The sequence below is a fragment of a genome, unplaced genomic scaffold (assembly GCF_019419815.1).
Source record: "Pyrus x bretschneideri cultivar Hongxiangsu unplaced genomic scaffold, Pyrus_bretschneideri_v1 Contig21, whole genome shotgun sequence".
Taxonomy (NCBI): Eukaryota; Viridiplantae; Streptophyta; class Magnoliopsida; order Rosales; family Rosaceae; genus Pyrus; species Pyrus x bretschneideri.
The window spans coordinates 3,486,481-3,504,119 of NW_025999513.1; the positions used below are offsets into that span (position 1 = coordinate 3,486,481).

The window sequence follows — 17,639 nt, forward strand, 5'->3', positions numbered from 1 at the left end:
TAGGAAAGCACGAAAGGGCACCGAAAATGGAAGGATAATCCTTATCCCATAACTTTTGGTCGGAAAGTAGATATTAGTCAATAGCTTTAGTAATTGATTGATATGGCACATGTTTCATGGATTATAATTTGTGGATTAATTAATGTTAAAGTTGCTTTTCGTAATTGTAAATATGATAATATTTAGGTACTCATTTGTAAATTGCAATGCAATTATTCACGGATTATAAGTTATGCTAAACACAATCTGCTTGCGTTTTCAATTGTTGCATTCGTTAATCATATTGCCTAATGAATAAAACAACTAAAATGCAAATAAGGAATCATAAAGGAAAAACATCACATTGACCGTCCAAGTTTTTGTTTTATTGTACTACAACTAGCTAGTTTTTGGTCTGCGTTTAGGCATGTCCACTGTTGAGATGGTAAGGAGGAATTGTTCCAACTTTAAGAACCGGACTGTTCTCAAAGAATTGGTAGGCCGGAGCTCAAATCCACTACTCAATAGCGTACCACATGACTATGTCTTTGTTTTCATTCTCTCTATTCATGCACACTGACAGCGATTAAAAAAATTCATTACAAATTTCTATATCCGCTTGTCGACGTAATAATGTTAGAATGATCACGTTTGTTTAAGCACATAAGTTGACAAAATCATGGATCAAATACAAATATACAATTTACTCGCTACCTTACACATAATATTGGTCAGCCAAATTAATATGATTAACTATGGTGTTCCCTAAAAACAAAAATATCTTGATCCCTTCCACAATGTATATGGTCTTTTTTAAATGATTTGAAATATTCAAAAGCATTTTTGACAACTTTTGGAAGAAAAGGTAGAATTGTTAAAGGTTATCATCTGCAAGGTTTTTATTATTTCACGAAGCTCTTTTAAGTTCTTGAGGAAGCATTTCTAAATATTTTTCCAGAAAGTACTTGAAATTTACCTTCTAAATATTTGACATGAAGCGTTTTCGTTGTAAGTGTTTGTGACCAAATTACGTATCTTTCTAAAAATAATTTCAAGCAAGCCCAAAATACCATACCTGAGGGTCCAAACTGCTTGTACTTGGTAAAAGCACCACGAATTTGTGGGTACTAACAAAAGGGATCCTGCAATTGACCGTGGAATCAAACGATAGCCAGTTGGATTCCTATGTTTGGTCCCTTTATTAGGATTTAAATTTTGAAATAATAGAAGTTTAATCTCGTTTTTTTTTTTTTTTTTTTTGGGCTCATCAATCAACTTGAGGACACAGGATGCCCAAAGCGTTTAAAAAAACACCGTTTACATACTTAGTTACAGTAATTAACATCTTTATAGGGTGGCAAGTGGTGAATTATTAGTGGATAAAGATTTCATTTTCAACTTATTACATTCCAAGTTCAAATCTTTTTCTCCTCTTAATTAGGTTAAACGTAGCAATATCATTGCCAACGAAAGTTAGTTGAGTTACTAAAGATTGTTGTTCTCTTCACTAGGAAAAGGTCTAGGTTCGAGTCCTGTGTTGATGATCCATTTTGGTGGGCAATTTGTAGAACTCCTCTATAAATCCTCAAAGAAATTTGCAGTATGCTCTGGCACTGGGTTGAGGTAGCATCCCTTCCCCTCAGATTTTTGCAAAATTTTTATTTGAATCCAAATAACCTCTTTTTACACTCAACTTACTTTAAATGTGAAATGTCTTTATTACCCTATTACATAATTACCATCAAGTACAGGATAAAATTACAAAAAAAATAACCGTTACGTAATTTTTCTCCCACGTTCTGTTCTGGCAAAAACCCTAAGACAATTTCATATAGAAAACAAGCTCTTTTTTACAGATAGATGGTAATTTTGAAATTTTGAATCCACCAATTAAAGTATAAATCTATTTATGCAAGAGTTGAATTATTGATTTATATGACATATACCAGCGTTATAACTGTTAGTTGTATAAGTTTACCAAGTCTTGTCTCGTTCTTTTTGGACACCATTAGCAAGTCTTCTACTTCTTAATTACATAACACGATCGTAACATCGTGCTTTATTTTCATTGGATTACATATCCAACTGCTACTACCTAATGAGAGTTGAAGATTCTAATAGTTAGATAATAGACAATATTGATTAATTATGTTTTTCATGTATGCATTTGTCTGATATCATATTGATAATATTGGTCTTTGCTCTGCAATCTAAATTCTAATTAGCCAAACCAACAACAGCTACATACTTTGTGTCATTGTTTTCGCATGCCAGCTCTTTTCATTTGATTTTGATCTTTTATATTTTAAATAGGTGTAAAAATAAATTTAACATTTTTGAATTGGATTTGTAAGAGTGGTTAGGTAGTAAATTTGGATTTATATAGATATTAACAAATTAATTAAAAATAATATTGGTGTAAAGAGTGGAATTAGATCCTATCTGGATCCACTTTATAGGGATCTTAAGGATCATTACATCTTAATCATTCATCGTGTATCATGCGGTTAGAAATCATTTGACTTTTTTTATTTAAAATTAAACACAAATAGTATCTGACGAAAACTGACCGTACAATGTACGATAACCGTAAAGAGTAAGCTAGAGGTAGAAAGAGGTTAAATGAGTTGAAATAAAAATTCCTAAATTTTTGAATAAATAAATAAAAAAGTAGCATAATAAATCGTTGAAATTAAAATATTAAAAATCATATATATTCATTCCTCACTTTAATATCCAATCTGATTGTGAGTGACCACTAGAAAATTTTCCGAATGAGGGTCAGCCTAGTTATGGACTTCCTTGGTTACATGTATCGTCTTTGAAATAAACGGATCTGCTTTGATATAAAATCTTGTTGTCAGGATGTTCATTTACAAGAAGAGCCCATGTTGTAGTTGTTACAAATACAACTTTCAGAATCTAAAAACAGCTCTCTCGTTACTTCAACCGAGTGTGCTTAATTTTTTAAGCCTAGTTCCTCCATCAAACACCGTCTTCATGTTACAGCCGCCTCCAACTTCATACGAACAACCATTAATCTACAGGCGGATAGAAAATAAAACTTCGAAACCGGAGTAAGTGGGTAACTGTCCGTGACTGTTAAAACGTATCAAATTTCCAAAACAATTAGCAAACGATGTAAATGGCCTTACCATGATTTGAAACTAAGTGCCTCGTCGATACTCCAATTGCTTTGTATTCTCTAGTAATACCTGTCATTCAAACAGAGGCCACATGACAAGGCAGAACTTATCACTGGACGGGCGGAAACTAAAGCAAGAAGGTGCTTACTTCTCGAATATATGTTGCAACTGCCTTGCAGCCTTCAATTGCAAGTTGCATTACATTTCAAAAATATCCAATGGTAATTTAGCATCCATCTGCATCAAAGATCATCATGAATAAGTGGTTTACAAAAGGTGCTTGAGAAGACACTGTAGATGCCAACTAACACTATAATTGTAACTTAAGCTTGTGAGAATATATTGCGAAACACATACGACAGATTACCTGAAGAAGAGTAACTTTGTCCAACTTCGGCATAATACCTAAAGTGACATCAGCACCTCCAGCACTATCTTCTACATAGTTTAAATCTGACAAGCCAGCGACAATAAGCTCACGTGAGAATTACAATATCATACTAGTACAATGGCATTATAGGAACTGCACAAGCATAAAGTAACGTAAAAATTTACCAAGTAGAGGTGTGCTATTAAGGTAACCGGCACTACAAGAAGTAACAAGATCACGCATTGGAATTCCAGCATCTGAAAGGGCCACGGTTGCAGCATTGATACATGCTGATCTAGTTCCTGCCAAAAATAAAATAAAAATCAAACACACGGATAGATCTTTCAATTCTTTAAGTAAAACAGTGAAGTAACCTGTTGAAATCCGGTAGTATTTGCAAAATAGTTAAACATTATAACCAAAACACAGATAACAGGGGCAACCATGGTACTTTGTGAACACTATCGATCATATATTCTATTTAAATAAGATGCAACAAAAGCAATAACTATTAACGAACTGCCTGCAGCGCAGTTTGACCCTCAAACATGACTTACCTCAATAGTAGTTAAAAAACACAAACTAACAACTTTAAATTCAAATACAAGTGGTTCATAGTACCCGTACATGAAATGAATAGAGGAGGCTTTGGATTTTCAGAAAATAAGCCTGGATCTACAAATATATTGAATGAAACAGGACCAAATATGCACATTGCACACACACATAGAAGGAAACAGGGCAGCATTGATTTATTACATAATCTGAAAGTACATTATCATATAGGACCTATGAATTTAACGAGGCACCGGGATTTACCTCCATCTGCTTGGAGAACTTGCACAAAAATATCAATCTGCAACAAACGGATACAAGGCTCAATAAAGAACAAACTAGACATTCATGGAAGAAAAGTTCCCAAGATGCATCAGTGGAACCTGAGTCCGAGGCATTAAATGTGTCATAATGCATGCTTCCATGGTTTGCCGAATAACAAGAGAAATCTCTGTGGATCGTCTGAGAGCATAAAAATGTACATTTTAGTTATATAGTTTAATTTAGTTATGGATACAACACTCTGATGTTAAATTGTAAATTGAAGATGATCCAACATGTATGTATGAAAATGAAAGAGAATAGAATATATCACCTATCACCCTTTGGTTTCCTCATGCGATCTCCGGTACTAAAATTTGCCATGGTGTACTCACACCGCACCTAAACTTATTAACAATGGCTAACGACATTACATTTACGAATATAATACATGCCTGTTCCGTTTATCCTATTCACCACAACAAAGATAAATTTAATACACAGAGAATTAGATGAACTATTACCAGTGCCTTGTCATTCATCTGCTGGCTCCTATTTTGGACCTAGAAAACAAAAGTATATTAACAGCTTAAATGAATTTAAATTGAAAATATGACGGGACATTTTAAATAATAATGAGTACCACGCACAAGTTCATTAAAATTTTAGCTCAAAATTATAGAATGAAGAAAAAAGAATTAGCTAACCTCTCGAGGGCCATACACTGCAGCAATGACCTTGGTGTTTCCCATCTCAAACACGGCAGAACTGAAATTTGATAGGAAAGATCAACTTTAAAAAAAAAAATTACAAAGATTAGAAAAGAAGAATCAAGATTTTAGTAATTACAACCCATCGGCTTTTCCCACAACACCAATCTCTCCTCGAATTTGTCTCATCTGGGATCACAGAAAAAAAATATATTTTATAAAAATAATTGAAACTTTATACTGGTGATGATTCAACACAATGGAAAATTGAGAGATGGAAAAATACTTCCATGGGCCGCCGACCATCTAAGCGAAGACCTTCTGGGCTCACGTACTCCATCTGTTAGAACTTCATAATAACCAACTTAGGAAATGCCATAGATAACAAGAAACAAATGGTAGCTAAAGCAATCACTGTCTAAAATTTAAACGTCATAACAACCAAACTGCAAAGTTCCATAATTATTCCATAATAGCTTTGCTTCAGCAACAAAATGGCTATTCTATATCATTGTTCATGCGTACACTTCACTAACCAAACGGAAGTAAATTTAAAAAATATAAATAAATAAAAAACACTTCACTAACCAAAAGGAAGTAATTCAAATAAAGAACGTTAACTCATGGAGAAGAAGCTAAGTTTGTTTTCACCGACCAATCAACACCATCAACAACTATTACACTTGTACGAAAGGATCATCTTTTATCTTTGTTTTAATCACGAAAACCCATTACAGCATAATAAACCTTCCTCCATGAAGATTACAATGAACAGGTACGGTGGAATAACCAAATCATTGGAACCCACTTCCTAATGACTCTCAAATGCAGAATATATCCCACAATAATGTTAATCTGTTACGGGAATTTCCATTCGAGGCTTATCTCCATTGTCTCAAGCCTGTGACACATACTTGCCTACCAACCTTCAATGCAAATATTAAAAATTTAAAAATCCAGATAAAATCAATCAATAACCTTCACTTCCGGTATAGTTGATCTAAACCCTACTCAAAACCCACAACTCCGATTCCTCTGAACTTAACTCAACATTTTACTACGTCGGCCTCAAAGACATACACAAATACCCCAAAACCCCTAAAGAAAAATCAACAGATGAAACAAGGTTTTAGACTTCCTTAAAAAATTAAAGCTAGAAATTAGTATAATTTACAAAAAAAATTAAGCGAGTTTAGGCAGACAGTAAAGAGGGTAAGAGAAACTGCAATGGGTTTCAGAAAAAAAAAAAAAGAGCGATTTTCCATTAAAAAAAGGAGAAATTTCTCAATATTATAAGCTTAGTTAAATCCCAAGTAGTAAAATAAAAATAGAAAAAGAAATTAAAGGAAGAAGGAGTACCTGGGTGAGAAGAAGAAGCGCAAGTGCAGATTTTACAAGGAGAAGAGAAGTTGAGATTCAGAATACAGTAGAGGCTTTAGAGAATGCCGCCTGGGGTTTTACAGGGGTGGAAGCTTGAGCTGCAACCTGGGCCTATTGGGCTCTGTTTTATTCGGGTCAAACAATGTTTTAAGCTCTATTTAAGCTCTATTTAAGCTGTTAGAATCACCAATATGAATGAAAGCATTAACATTTTCAATCCTGAAGATTCGGGATTATGTGATTGGCACAGTTTATCGTATACCGTGCATTCAGTTTTCGTTAGGTACTATTTATATTTAATTTTAAATTTTAAATTTTAAAATGATTTCTAACTGTACAATGTATGATAGACGATTCATACCACGGGATCCCTAGGAAAAGGATCCGGCGAGGAACCCCTTTTCCAACATAAACGTACATGAATCTGGTCTAGAGGTGATTTTTTGAAGGATTGGATTGAAAATGATGTTTCTAATTTTGATTTTAAAATTTAGAAATCAAATCAAATTGGATCACAATTTTCAAATTATAAACTTTAAATTTGAGTAATTTCGAAAATTTTGGAACGTAATTATGAAATTCTATATATTTTATAGATTTTTTTAATATTCTTAAACTTTTTCATACATAAAGTTTATTGTTCTTTCATAATATATATTATAAACTCATGTATACATTCAATTAATTTTGAGCATTGATATTCCCACCCCTATGTCTTATTTCCCTCCCCACCATTTAATGAAATGTTACTAAGGAAAACTGATGAAAATTGCTTGAAAACTTTGAGTTTTAATCAAAATGACAAAAATGGGTTGTAAGTGAATAGTATTAGGAGTGACTTTTTAGAGTAAAAATGTTCTTAACATTAAAAGTAAACAGTACCGGAAGTGTTTCGTTAAGACTTCCATATTAATATTCTTAAACTCTTATTTAATTAAGTACTAAAAATTTTGAAAAAAAAACAATAATTTAAAATAATAAATAAATAATGGTGCGTTGGGTGTGGTACCTTCGGTGGAGAGAGGCCAGGAAAGATTTGGGCTAGAATTGACGAAAAGGTTGGAGAAAGGAATGGGTGTGTGCTAGACAAGGGCGAGAAACTTGAATGGAGGCAAAAGAGACTTGAGGGTGAGATATGGGGCTTTGACAGAAAAGGAGGAAGAAGAGTGATTTGGAAAAACGGGTCTTTGTGGGGCGGCGATAGGTCTAAGTACTAGGGTTTATCGGGAATATTCTGCCATAGATATGGAACTCAGTGAAAATAGAGGGTGGGGATCTGGAGAGAGATTGAGGTGGCAGATTTGGGATTAGTAGGAAAAGATATTATGAAATGGATGCCATGATTTGAAGGACACGCGTGGTTTGAAGAATATGATGAATGTAAAGGTCTTAGGTCTTGCATTTTCTTTCATCTTTTTTGTTTTTATATATTTATTTATAAATATTATTCAAAGATGTATTAGAGTTATTTAAAAAATATATATTACGGTTATTTTGGAAATAACGGTGTGTGGGAAAATAATATTTTACTTTTTTATTTTTTTTATAGGAAGTGAGATTATCATGTGGATGAAAAAATAAGACACTGAAGTGATGGGTCTAATAACACTCTTAATTTTGTGGTATATTAAAAATAAGAGAAATTTTATTTGGACAAGTTTTCCTCTCTCTAAACCCAACTTTAATATTTTGTTACCTAAACTCTTTAGTTTACCCTCATAAATTATAAACGTAAATAAACTGGAAAAAGAAGAGCTCATCATACCCATTTCCCGACTGTTCTCTCGCCTTCCGCTGGCTCCTCCTGTATTTGTTGGGTCTGTCTTCCTACCGACTATTTGTTTCCTGATATTCTCAGTGTGTTCCCCCCACCTCTCCCACACCCACCAATTCTTTGCGGTGGATACTCCACCAAACGTCCAGTGAATCTTTCCTTCTTCTCTTGCGCGTGATAGAGCCTTGCTGTTAAGAGGCAAAACTAAGTTGCATCGTCGACTCCATAAGCGACTTGTTGCAGAAGTCCAAAATGGAGTCAAATGGATTTTGTGTTGGGTCGGGTTGTTGAAGGCGATGTGGTTGATTTAGCAATCCCGCCTAACTTCCATATGCAGGAGAAAGAAGAGGGAGGTCTGAAGTGGTGGTTGAGTGGTGGTGCTGCATGTGGGTGCTATCTCGGTTGAATGGGTGTAGAAAGATATCTAATTTTCATTTTCTTATTTTATTTAGTATAAGGGGTAATATAGAAATTACAGAGAGTTTTTTTTTTTTAGCTAGGTGAAGAAAGAGTATTTTTGGGTCTAAAAAAAATTACCCTAAAAATAATAAACAAATATATCTAAAATTAACAATAAAATACTGGAAAATACATAAATTTGAGTAAGTAACTATAAAAAAAATCATCTTGCTCTTCTTGGTTCTCCTAAAATATTTGGTAGCGTAGGTTCCTTCATCTTGCTCTTCTTGGTTTTCCTAAAAGGATAATTCCTAAGTTTATATACTCACTGCGACGTTTGACTTGCTCTTCTCTTCCATTCCCATTTGGAAGAGTTATAGGGTATATATTCTACTTCTAATTAATTAACCTAATGATGACAGACACATATAACTATGAATGCATTAGGAAGTTGCGTAGATTTATCAATAACACGAGGTGGCTTTGTAGATTTATGATTTGCATGGGAAAGAGACCCATCTAGCTTTATGGTTCCCAAATTTCTCTCCTATCTTCATCTAGCTACGAATCTGATGAGTAGTAGAAACATACTTCTAAATCAATTCCCAGACTTTACAACTCCCTAAAGAACAAGTTCTTCAAAAACCCCAACCTCATTTTAAGCAATAACAAACGAATCAATATTAGATTTTTGAAATTACTAAACGATACCTGGTTTAACTCTGAATTGTTAGAAAAATGTAGTCATGCGTATCGAACCGTTCCTGAGATCTTCATTGATTAAAAAAAAAAAATCATAAATATTTCACAAAGTTCATCTTTCTTGTTTTATATTTCTCCTCAATGAAATGATCAAATGCAATAGTTGAAATTATTACACTATATTTTTTATATTTGAGTTCAAATCTGGTGGTACATGGGTTTGAGTTTCTTATTTTCTCCTCATGCACTTGATTATAAATCATGCACTTGATTATAAATTTTAAATTTTACATGTGACTCAAATGTTAAATTTTTTATGTTGGAATGAAGTTTTTCTCTTTGCATGACATTCACCTTTACGCTCAAATAATTTTTGGAAATTTTAAATATAACTCTAATTACTTAAAAAAAACAGATATATAACATTTAGTTTAACTCAAAAGTTATATATGAGTTTTAACTTTCCAATGCAAATTTGATCCAATCGTCAACATTTAAGTTCAAACTTGACTAGAAACGAAGAAGATACACATAATATAACAAAGCAAAGTCATGACATGAATCATTATGGGAAATGAAGATGAGACATCATTTTATGTGCAGCAAGGCAAGCAAATAAGAAATCTATAAAATCATGTCATATGATTTGTTGGGTAACAAAGCTTAGGCCAGTGCAATGATTTTTACAGGTCTTGAAGAGGGAGAAGGAAGCAAGTAAAAGATTAGGGGAACACAATATTATCCCGGGGACCTCAGAGTTGGAGCTTGAGGCCTTTGAGGTCATCATAACCTTTCTAAAACAAGAGTTTGGCCGAATCCATCATCACCCCCAAACCAAAACACACTGCAAGTAACAAGAATGATTTCCTTAGTATTCATAGCTGGCCTGCATCAAATAGAACGCCACCACTTCTCAATATAGAGCCTCTCTCCTATGCTCTCCTCCACCATAGTAATTATGTGGGCACATAAGTTTTTATCTTGTTCTTCTTTTTCTTTTGTTACTTTTTATTTGGTCTTTCACACATCTTCTTTTGTTACTTTTTATTTGGTCTTTCACACATCATTCTATTGCCAACCTTACGACATTGGTGGACTCTCTGGGACCCCCTTAACTAAGAGTTCAAATCGTTTGCACTTAAAACTCTGTGTAACCTTTCAGTGACCGATTTAACTATTAAAATAAAGTTTAAATGAATGGTCAAGAGTCAACAATGAAATAGGTTGCAGAAAGATCACAAAGAATTTTGAGTACAAAAGATTTGATCTTGTTAATGATACCCACAAATTGTTGCATAAGATTGAATAGTTTGTTGACATGCTATAGCAAAACAAAGCATATGACATTTGGATCAGAGTGATTTTGTGTGTAGATGTGACGTACCATTTTCACTAAGCTTGGAAATCTCAAATAAACTACTTGCAACAAGAAGAAGGATTATCAAAATAATTACTTCCTCATTCTATAACAAGACTGTAGTTTTGGCAAACTATTACCACAATTTTTTTTTCTTTTGTAAACATGTCGTAGCTCATATTGCCATGGTCTTACAAACAACTCTTAAAATAATATAACCCAATAAATAATTTCCAGATAACTTACAGACATCTTCTAATATTCAAATAACATGTCAAAAAGTAAAGGGTAATGCTAGGTAAGCCAAAATTTTAAACTCACAAATCAAATGATGTGTCACCAGTAGGAAATGAGTAATGTTAGGAAGACTAAATTTATAGACTAAGTTTTGTAAACTAAATGACATGGAAGTTGATGATTGGATTATTACTTAAACGTTGATAAACATGCTCATTTCTTATTGGTGACACATCATTTAGTTTGTAATTTTAGTCTATAAGTTTAGTTTCCATAGCATTACTTATAGGAAATAAGTACGTTAATCAACACTTAAGTAATAATCCAATCATCAACAGCCACATCATTTGGTTTACAAAATTTGATTTAAAAATTAGGTCTCCCTAACATTATCCAAAGTAAAAACTAAATAGCAAGTTGGTAGGTAGCTAGGGCCAAAACTTCTTCCATTCAAATTTTAGGTTTTTATCACAAATGGTCCCTGAATTTAACACACACCATCAAGATGGTCCCTAAAATTGAAAGTGGAACAATGTAGTCCCTAAAAATAGGTGTTACAAATCAATGTGGTCATTCCCTCACAATTTTGTCAAAAATTCTATTATGTTTTGATGTGGCACATAAGTGGGCCCATAAGTCTTTTTTTAAAAAAAATATCACAAATGACCCCTGAAATTGACTCACACTATGAAGATGGTCCTTGAGATTGAAAATCGATCAATGTCGATCTAGAAATAGGTGTCTCGAATCAATGTGGTCTTTCTATCATAGCTTTGTCAAAAAAAATTGTTATGTGCTGATGCAGTACATAAATGGAATCCACAAGTCTAATTAAATTAGAAATAGGTTTAATAGTTTAATAATTAATTTAAAAAATTGTCAATCCAAAAACTCAAGCCCGTAATCACCTCCGATCCCATCCCACACTCTTCTACCTCCATCTATGGTAGCCTTCAGTAGTATCTTCTCTAAAGAAAATAAAAATAAAAAAATTCTTAGGACATCCATCTTAATGACCTTCAACACTCTTCACCAAATTTGACCAGGATCGAGACCACATTTAGTGACTACTTGGATTGGCGACGACTTCTATGAAATTACCGTAACATTTTGACGATCGACATCCTCATAACCTTAATCTTGGAGAGCTTACTGGGCGCTTCCCCAGTGGTCTTAGTGATGCGGAGAACGGCGAGCTCTACATTGACATAATTCCATTGTGCAAAAAGGTATTTTGGCAACTTTTTTTAATTGATCATTAAATTATTAATCTCACATGAGCACATAATAAAATTTTGACAGAATTGTGATGGAAAGACCATATTGATTTATGACACTTATTTTTAAGGACTACATTGATCGATTTTCAGTTTCAATGACCATCTGTGATAAAAACTCGTAAATTTTATGGGATTCATTTATGTGCCACACCAGCATATAATATATTTTTTTTACAGAATTATGACATAAGAACAACATTAATTTGAAAACCTATTTTCAGGAACTACAATTTTCAATTTCAAGGATCATCTTAATGATGTATGTCAAATTCAAGGACCATTTGTGATAAAAACTCTATAATCTTTTATTTCTTACGTATATGTTTTACGAAGGGTATGGAGTTGAACTTTTAACGCTTCCTGTTTGGGGGAGAGAATTGATGCGTAAATGGTGAGGATTATGATGAGTGCGCCTGCCATAGCACGCCCTCCAAATCTTTTGAAGCAAAGAGAATGTTATGATGGTTTCCAGTGCACGCTCCTCTCTCTCTTCTTCAACCAAGATTTGCACACATTCTCGAAGAAAAAGAGTATAACCAGAATTTTCGATTGTTGTCACCCCCTCATCATCATCTTTATCCTTTCTCCCCTTTTCTCCCTTTTCTCCATCCTCCAATACCCTATTTTTAACTTCTAAAATTAATATCATCAAATGTATACCAATAAAACCAATTAGTTAGAACAGTGCGTCCATCCTGTTTCACATGAGTTTAAGTTTTCTGATTGTAGATTGCACTATTTTGAATATCACTGGGTAAAGAAATAAAAATTACCAAACATGCATACATAGTATGACCATGACACGTGCATATATAATAGCATCGATATGTTTGCGTATTTCTTTTCTTTTCTTTTCTTTTTTTTTTTTTTTTAATTGTTGGATAAAAACGATAGATTTTCATTTCATGGATGAAAGAGAAAGAAATACAAAAAGAAGCAAATGCACAGTCCATTATACAGAGGACATCCTCGAGAAGGACATCGGCTAAAAAACCCAGAGGGGAATCTAACCAAACAAAAGGACCAGCATTTCTAAGTGCGTAGCGGGCTTCGATGAGCAGTATCGTTGGCTTGACGACGAACGTGGGTATAAGAAGCCGCAGTGATTGATTTCAACAGGATTTTAGAGTCCTCAATAACATGACCAACATACGATATGTTAATGGCAGAATCCCGCAAAGCTGAAATAATTCGAAGCGAGTCGTTTTTGAAAATAACATTGTGAAAACCCCTAGTTGACGCCAAAATCAAACCATCCCTCAATTACAAAAAATCCCGTGCTGTACATGTTTGCGTATTTCTAAGGGAACTACTTGCATCCCTACAATTTCAATCACGTGATACTGTTTTACGAATAAAAAACAAGATATTAAATCTACGCAACCAAATCCTAAAAATAGTCCCAGTTTTCCCTTACTTTACGAATTCCAATGAAGATATGTTGGGGCTGCATGCTTTGTGTCGTTCTCAAGCACAACCACTTCAACAGATTTCCTTTACTTCTTTTCTCCGGTTTTTAATCCAACCCTAAATCATGGTACCTTTCGATTTGGCTGCCACCTTTTTCCTTCTTATATTGTGAAACCCCTCCTGACTTCTCCATCACTTACCTCTCTCTCTATATCTCTCTCACACACACACACAGACTCATCCTGTTTTGCGAAGTATTTTTTGGGATATCTAAGTTAGAAAAATGAGCCATATTCCTTATTCCAATGAAACCAACGACGGGAATGGGAATGCGAATGCGAATGGAAATGGAGTGAATGGCAGGGGACATTCAGTGCTGAATGGATACAGGAAGAGCTGTTGGTATGAGGAAGAAATTGAAGAAAATTTGAGATGGAGCTTTGCTCTTAATAGGTACATTAACTGTCACCATCTTTTACTACCTGCAGTTCACTCAATTTTAAAAAAATGTTTTCAATTTTTGTTGCTTAACCTTTTTTACTACCTATGTTTTTTTGGTTCTTTTATTTAGTGGTTTCTCATGCCATCAAGCTCCACTTAGTGGTCTTTTATTTTGATTGTAAATTTATGAGATGCCCATAGTCAAAATCATTAGGAATTTTTCACCATGTCTTCCATAGACAAAATTATTATGTAGATAATACCTTTTCTGACATTTTACAATCTTAGTGTCAAAACTCCTACTTTAGAAAAATGAAAGAATTCTTAAAATTGAAACACTCTTTCTACCCCCAATCCAAATATCAAGGTCATGAAAAGGTTAGACAAGACATAATAATGTTAGAATAGTGTGAGTGTTCTAACCACAAAGTTTGGTTTCCTCATTAATATATTTAACCAAACTTTGTTTAGTTAATTAATTATTTTTTTGTTTGCAGTATATTGCATACAGGAGCTACTCCATTCCAAGACATTGCATTGCTGGACACGAAGCCCTTTGGAAAGGTTTTGATCAATCCTACTCTTAATTAAGTAAAATGATCAATGATAACAAATTAAATTGCAGCAAATTACTCATTCCATTTTCTCTTCTGTATTTGCAGGCTTTAGTGATTGATGGAAAGCTTCAAAGTGCTGAGACGGATGAATTTATCTACCATGAATGTCTTGTGCACCCGTCACTTCTTCATCATCCCAAGTACCTAAATTCTCTGTTCCATATCAATAAAATTTATGTCGTTTTGCCGAGGTTTATATATATATAAAATGGATGTTAAGAGCAACAATGCTAATATCCCCGTAATTGATGTCAACTTCAGTCCAAAGAGCATCTTCATCATGGGAGGAGGTGAAGGCTCCACTGCAAGAGAACTTCTGAGACACAGGACTGTGGAGAAGGTTGTCATGTGTGACATTGATGAGGTAAAATAAAACTTCCCTCTATAAGTCGCACTGTGTCCGGTTTTGAGCTGCTTTTCATTTGTCCCGTTGTTTGAAAAAAACAAAAAGAAGGATTAGCTGTGGAAGCACAAAAAAGAATTTTAATTTTTCGAAAATACTGTTTTGGGATTTGTCTGACTTACAACTTACAAGTGACAACATATTGTATATGATAGGACAAAATTATTCACCATAAGCTGCAATACTAATGCAGGAGGTGGTAGGGTTCTGCAAGTCATATTTGATTGTAAACAGTGAAGCTTTCTGTGATCCAAGATTGGAGCTCATCATCAATGATGCCAGGTTTATTCTCAGCATATACATTTATATCAATGATGCCGGCTTTATAACTTTATCGATACAACACTTAACTACTGTTAAAGGAAAAACGTCGTACACGGAGAGCTTATGTGTCACAATTAATATTATTGGGGGTGTTGCAGGGCTGAGCTAGAACACAGAGAAGAGCAGTATGATGTGATCATTGGTGACCTTGCAGACCCAATAGAAGGAGGTCCATGTTATAAACTCTACACCAAATCCTTCTATGAATTAATTGTCAAGCCTAGACTCAGCAAGGAAGGCATTTTTGTCACACAGGTAACTTAAACACACTCATGCATGCGATATCCTAGTTAGTAAGGGCAGCGTGTCCGCCTGTATGTACTGTCTTGTCAACAAACAAAAAAATTATCACCCACAGAAACATAACCCTAATCACAGAATTAACCACTTTTCTTTTTCATATGCAGGCAGGTCCTGCTGGAATTTTCAGCCATACAGAAGTTTTCTCCTGCATTTACAATACTTTGAGGCAGGTCTTCAGATGTAAGTTATACTGACTAAGAAAATGAGTTCCCTCTATCTCTCTCTTTTCTTTTTTTCTTTTTTTTTTAAAATCAATTTTATCTCTTCTCTTTTCTTATAACTCATCTGTCTGCAGATGTTGTGCCTTATTCAGCTCATATTCCTTCTTATGCCGATATATGGGGATGGATCATGGTACAAAAACTAGCACCTTCACTATAAAACCAATCTTCTTATTTACTTCTTTAAGCGACACCATTTTGTATTTTAAGTGACATTAAGGACCCTAAGTAATTGTTTAAAATGACAGGCTTCAGATACCCCTATTGAGCTGAGTGCTGATGAATTAGACCTCAGAATTAAACAGAGGATCACAGGGGAGAACAGATACCTAGATGGAAAAACATTTTCATCAGCCTCTACCTTGAGCAAAGCTGTTCGGAAATCGTAAGTCGGGTGCCTAATATGTTGATTTTCCTCTTAATAATAATTAATTAAGCAGCTACTGATTTAAGCTAGGATTATGGGTTGTTGGCAGGATGGTCAATGAGACTCATGTGTATACAGAAGGAACGGCAAGGTTCATATATGGCCATGGCCATGGCACTGCCTACAAACTCGAGTAAGCTTCAAGAAATGGAAGAGTGAAGAACCACGACCAAAAGCTAGCACTTAGAAACATGAGAGAAAGTGGAAAACAATCTTTGGGTCTTCCTTTTTTTTTCAGCTGTATTTCCTTTTTCTTTTCTTTTTTCTTTTTTTTTTTTTTTGGTGTAGTAACTTATAAAAACTATGATATAAATCTTTATTTGTGCCTCTCTTAAGATATGGAATATGGGAATTATAGGAGTATGAAATGGTGATGCAATACTACTTTTTAAGACCGTTAAAACCCCATAGGATAAATAGTTCTTTTGAGCTTTAAGTTTTATCAGTTTGAAGAGTAATATTCTCTTGTCAGACCGTGAATACAATAGATACAGACTAATTTATATAAATATTTTTAGATTCACAATTTGACATGATAACTTCTTATGTAGTTTATAGTCTGCCATGGGACCATTTTATACAATTTGAAACGTTATTGTACCGAGATAATTTCAAATTTTACCTAGGAAATAAAAGTGAGAAATCTTACCCTTATTTCTGCTCAAATTAGACTTTATTCAAATTGGGTGTCAAGCCCATTTTTGTTTTGGGTCTGAAGCCCATTTGTCCTCCTCCCTTTTTCACATGCGAAAAAAAAAAATTCAGGAGCAGATAAGAGGAGTGAACGATCGGGAGAGATGGAGAGAGGAATGGGATGTGGAGGAGAAGGATTAGAATTCTCTCCCCTCCTCTTTCCATCTCCTTTCATCCCCTCTTCTCACATTCTCTATTTTGTCTTTTTCTTTCTATAAAAAATTGATATAAGATGTTGACGTGACTCAATTGTGACGGTTCAAATAGGAGAGGAGGAAAGAAGAGGGAAAAAAAAAGGAGAGAATCTTACTCAGGAGGAGAGAGACGGTAGTGGAAGAAGATGAAAGGTTTCACGTGAGAAACATTTTTTTATTAATAACTTTTTTCAAAATTATTGTGTTTTGATGTAACAGAGATTATTTAAATCGAATACTTAATTAATTTGATGACTCATATAAAAAATGATCTATAGACCTTCAAAATGAAAAACTTAGAAGAGCAGAAAAAGAATCTTTGATAGTACCCCAACGAGCGTTGCTCAATGCATTAACGCTCACAATCAGGTCTCATTAACAATCCGAATCAGCTTTTGCACATCCTTGTGATTCAATTGGATGATCTAGACGAAACGTAAAACTCAACATACATAG

General features: G+C 34.0%; 2 protein-coding genes across 11 annotated transcripts; one reads left to right on the plus strand and one right to left on the minus strand.

Moving 5' to 3' along the window:
• Positions 1-2,651: 2,651 nt before the first annotated feature.
• On the minus strand, positions 2,652-8,282 carry LOC103956626 (exosome complex component RRP41 homolog). Of its 10 annotated transcripts, none has more exons than XM_048584440.1 (14): positions 7,411-7,619; positions 6,381-6,522; positions 5,308-5,361; positions 5,164-5,210; positions 5,019-5,079; positions 4,836-4,874; positions 4,646-4,713; positions 4,434-4,512; positions 4,315-4,351; positions 3,681-3,797; positions 3,493-3,578; positions 3,274-3,362; positions 3,135-3,194; positions 2,652-2,959 (listed from the first exon to the last, which is right to left on the minus strand). In XM_048584440.1, the coding sequence occupies exons 3-12, from the start codon at positions 5,359-5,361 to the stop codon at positions 3,324-3,326; spliced, it is 627 nt and encodes a 208-aa protein (XP_048440397.1). In that variant the 5' UTR covers positions 6,381-6,522; positions 7,411-7,619; the 3' UTR covers positions 2,652-2,959; positions 3,135-3,194; positions 3,274-3,323. The 10 variants fall into 10 exon arrangements, with proteins under 10 accessions (XP_048440397.1, XP_048440393.1, XP_048440394.1 ...); XM_048584436.1 differs by lacking the exon at positions 7,411-7,619 and adding an exon at positions 8,167-8,282 and having other exon boundaries at positions 2,800-3,020; XM_048584437.1 differs by having other exon boundaries at positions 2,800-3,020; positions 5,308-5,370; positions 7,411-7,621.
• A 5,331-nt stretch (positions 8,283-13,613) lies between these two features.
• Positions 13,614-16,824, plus strand: LOC103956625 (thermospermine synthase ACAULIS5-like). Its single transcript, XM_009368651.3, has 10 exons — positions 13,614-14,013; positions 14,499-14,565; positions 14,664-14,758; positions 14,880-14,982; positions 15,215-15,303; positions 15,444-15,600; positions 15,753-15,828; positions 15,944-16,002; positions 16,118-16,254; positions 16,346-16,824. Exons 1-10 carry the CDS (start codon positions 13,844-13,846, stop codon positions 16,431-16,433), a joined length of 1,041 nt encoding a protein of 346 aa, XP_009366926.2. The 5' UTR covers positions 13,614-13,843; the 3' UTR covers positions 16,434-16,824.
• The last annotated feature ends 815 nt before the right edge of the window (positions 16,825-17,639 follow it).

Coding starts and splice junctions, on each gene's coding strand:
- LOC103956625 (XM_009368651.3), top strand. CDS start 13,844: ATGAGCCATATTCCTTATTCCAATGAAACCAACGACGGGAATGGGAAT. Junction 14,983..15,214: donor TCATGTGTGACATTGATGAG/GTAAAATAAAAC, acceptor ATACTAATGCAG/GAGGTGGTAGGGTTCTGCAA. Junction 16,003..16,117: donor ATATATGGGGATGGATCATG/GTACAAAAACTA, acceptor TTAAAATGACAG/GCTTCAGATACCCCTATTGA.
- LOC103956626 (XM_048584440.1), bottom strand. CDS start 5,361: ATGGAGTACGTGAGCCCAGAAGGTCTTCGCTTAGATGGTCGGCGGCCC. Junction 4,714..4,835: donor AGATGAATGACAAGGCACTG/GTAATAGTTCAT, acceptor TAATAAGTTTAG/GTGCGGTGTGAGTACACCAT. Junction 4,513..4,645: donor AGGAAACCAAAGGGTGATAG/GTGATATATTCT, acceptor TTATGCTCTCAG/ACGATCCACAGAGATTTCTC.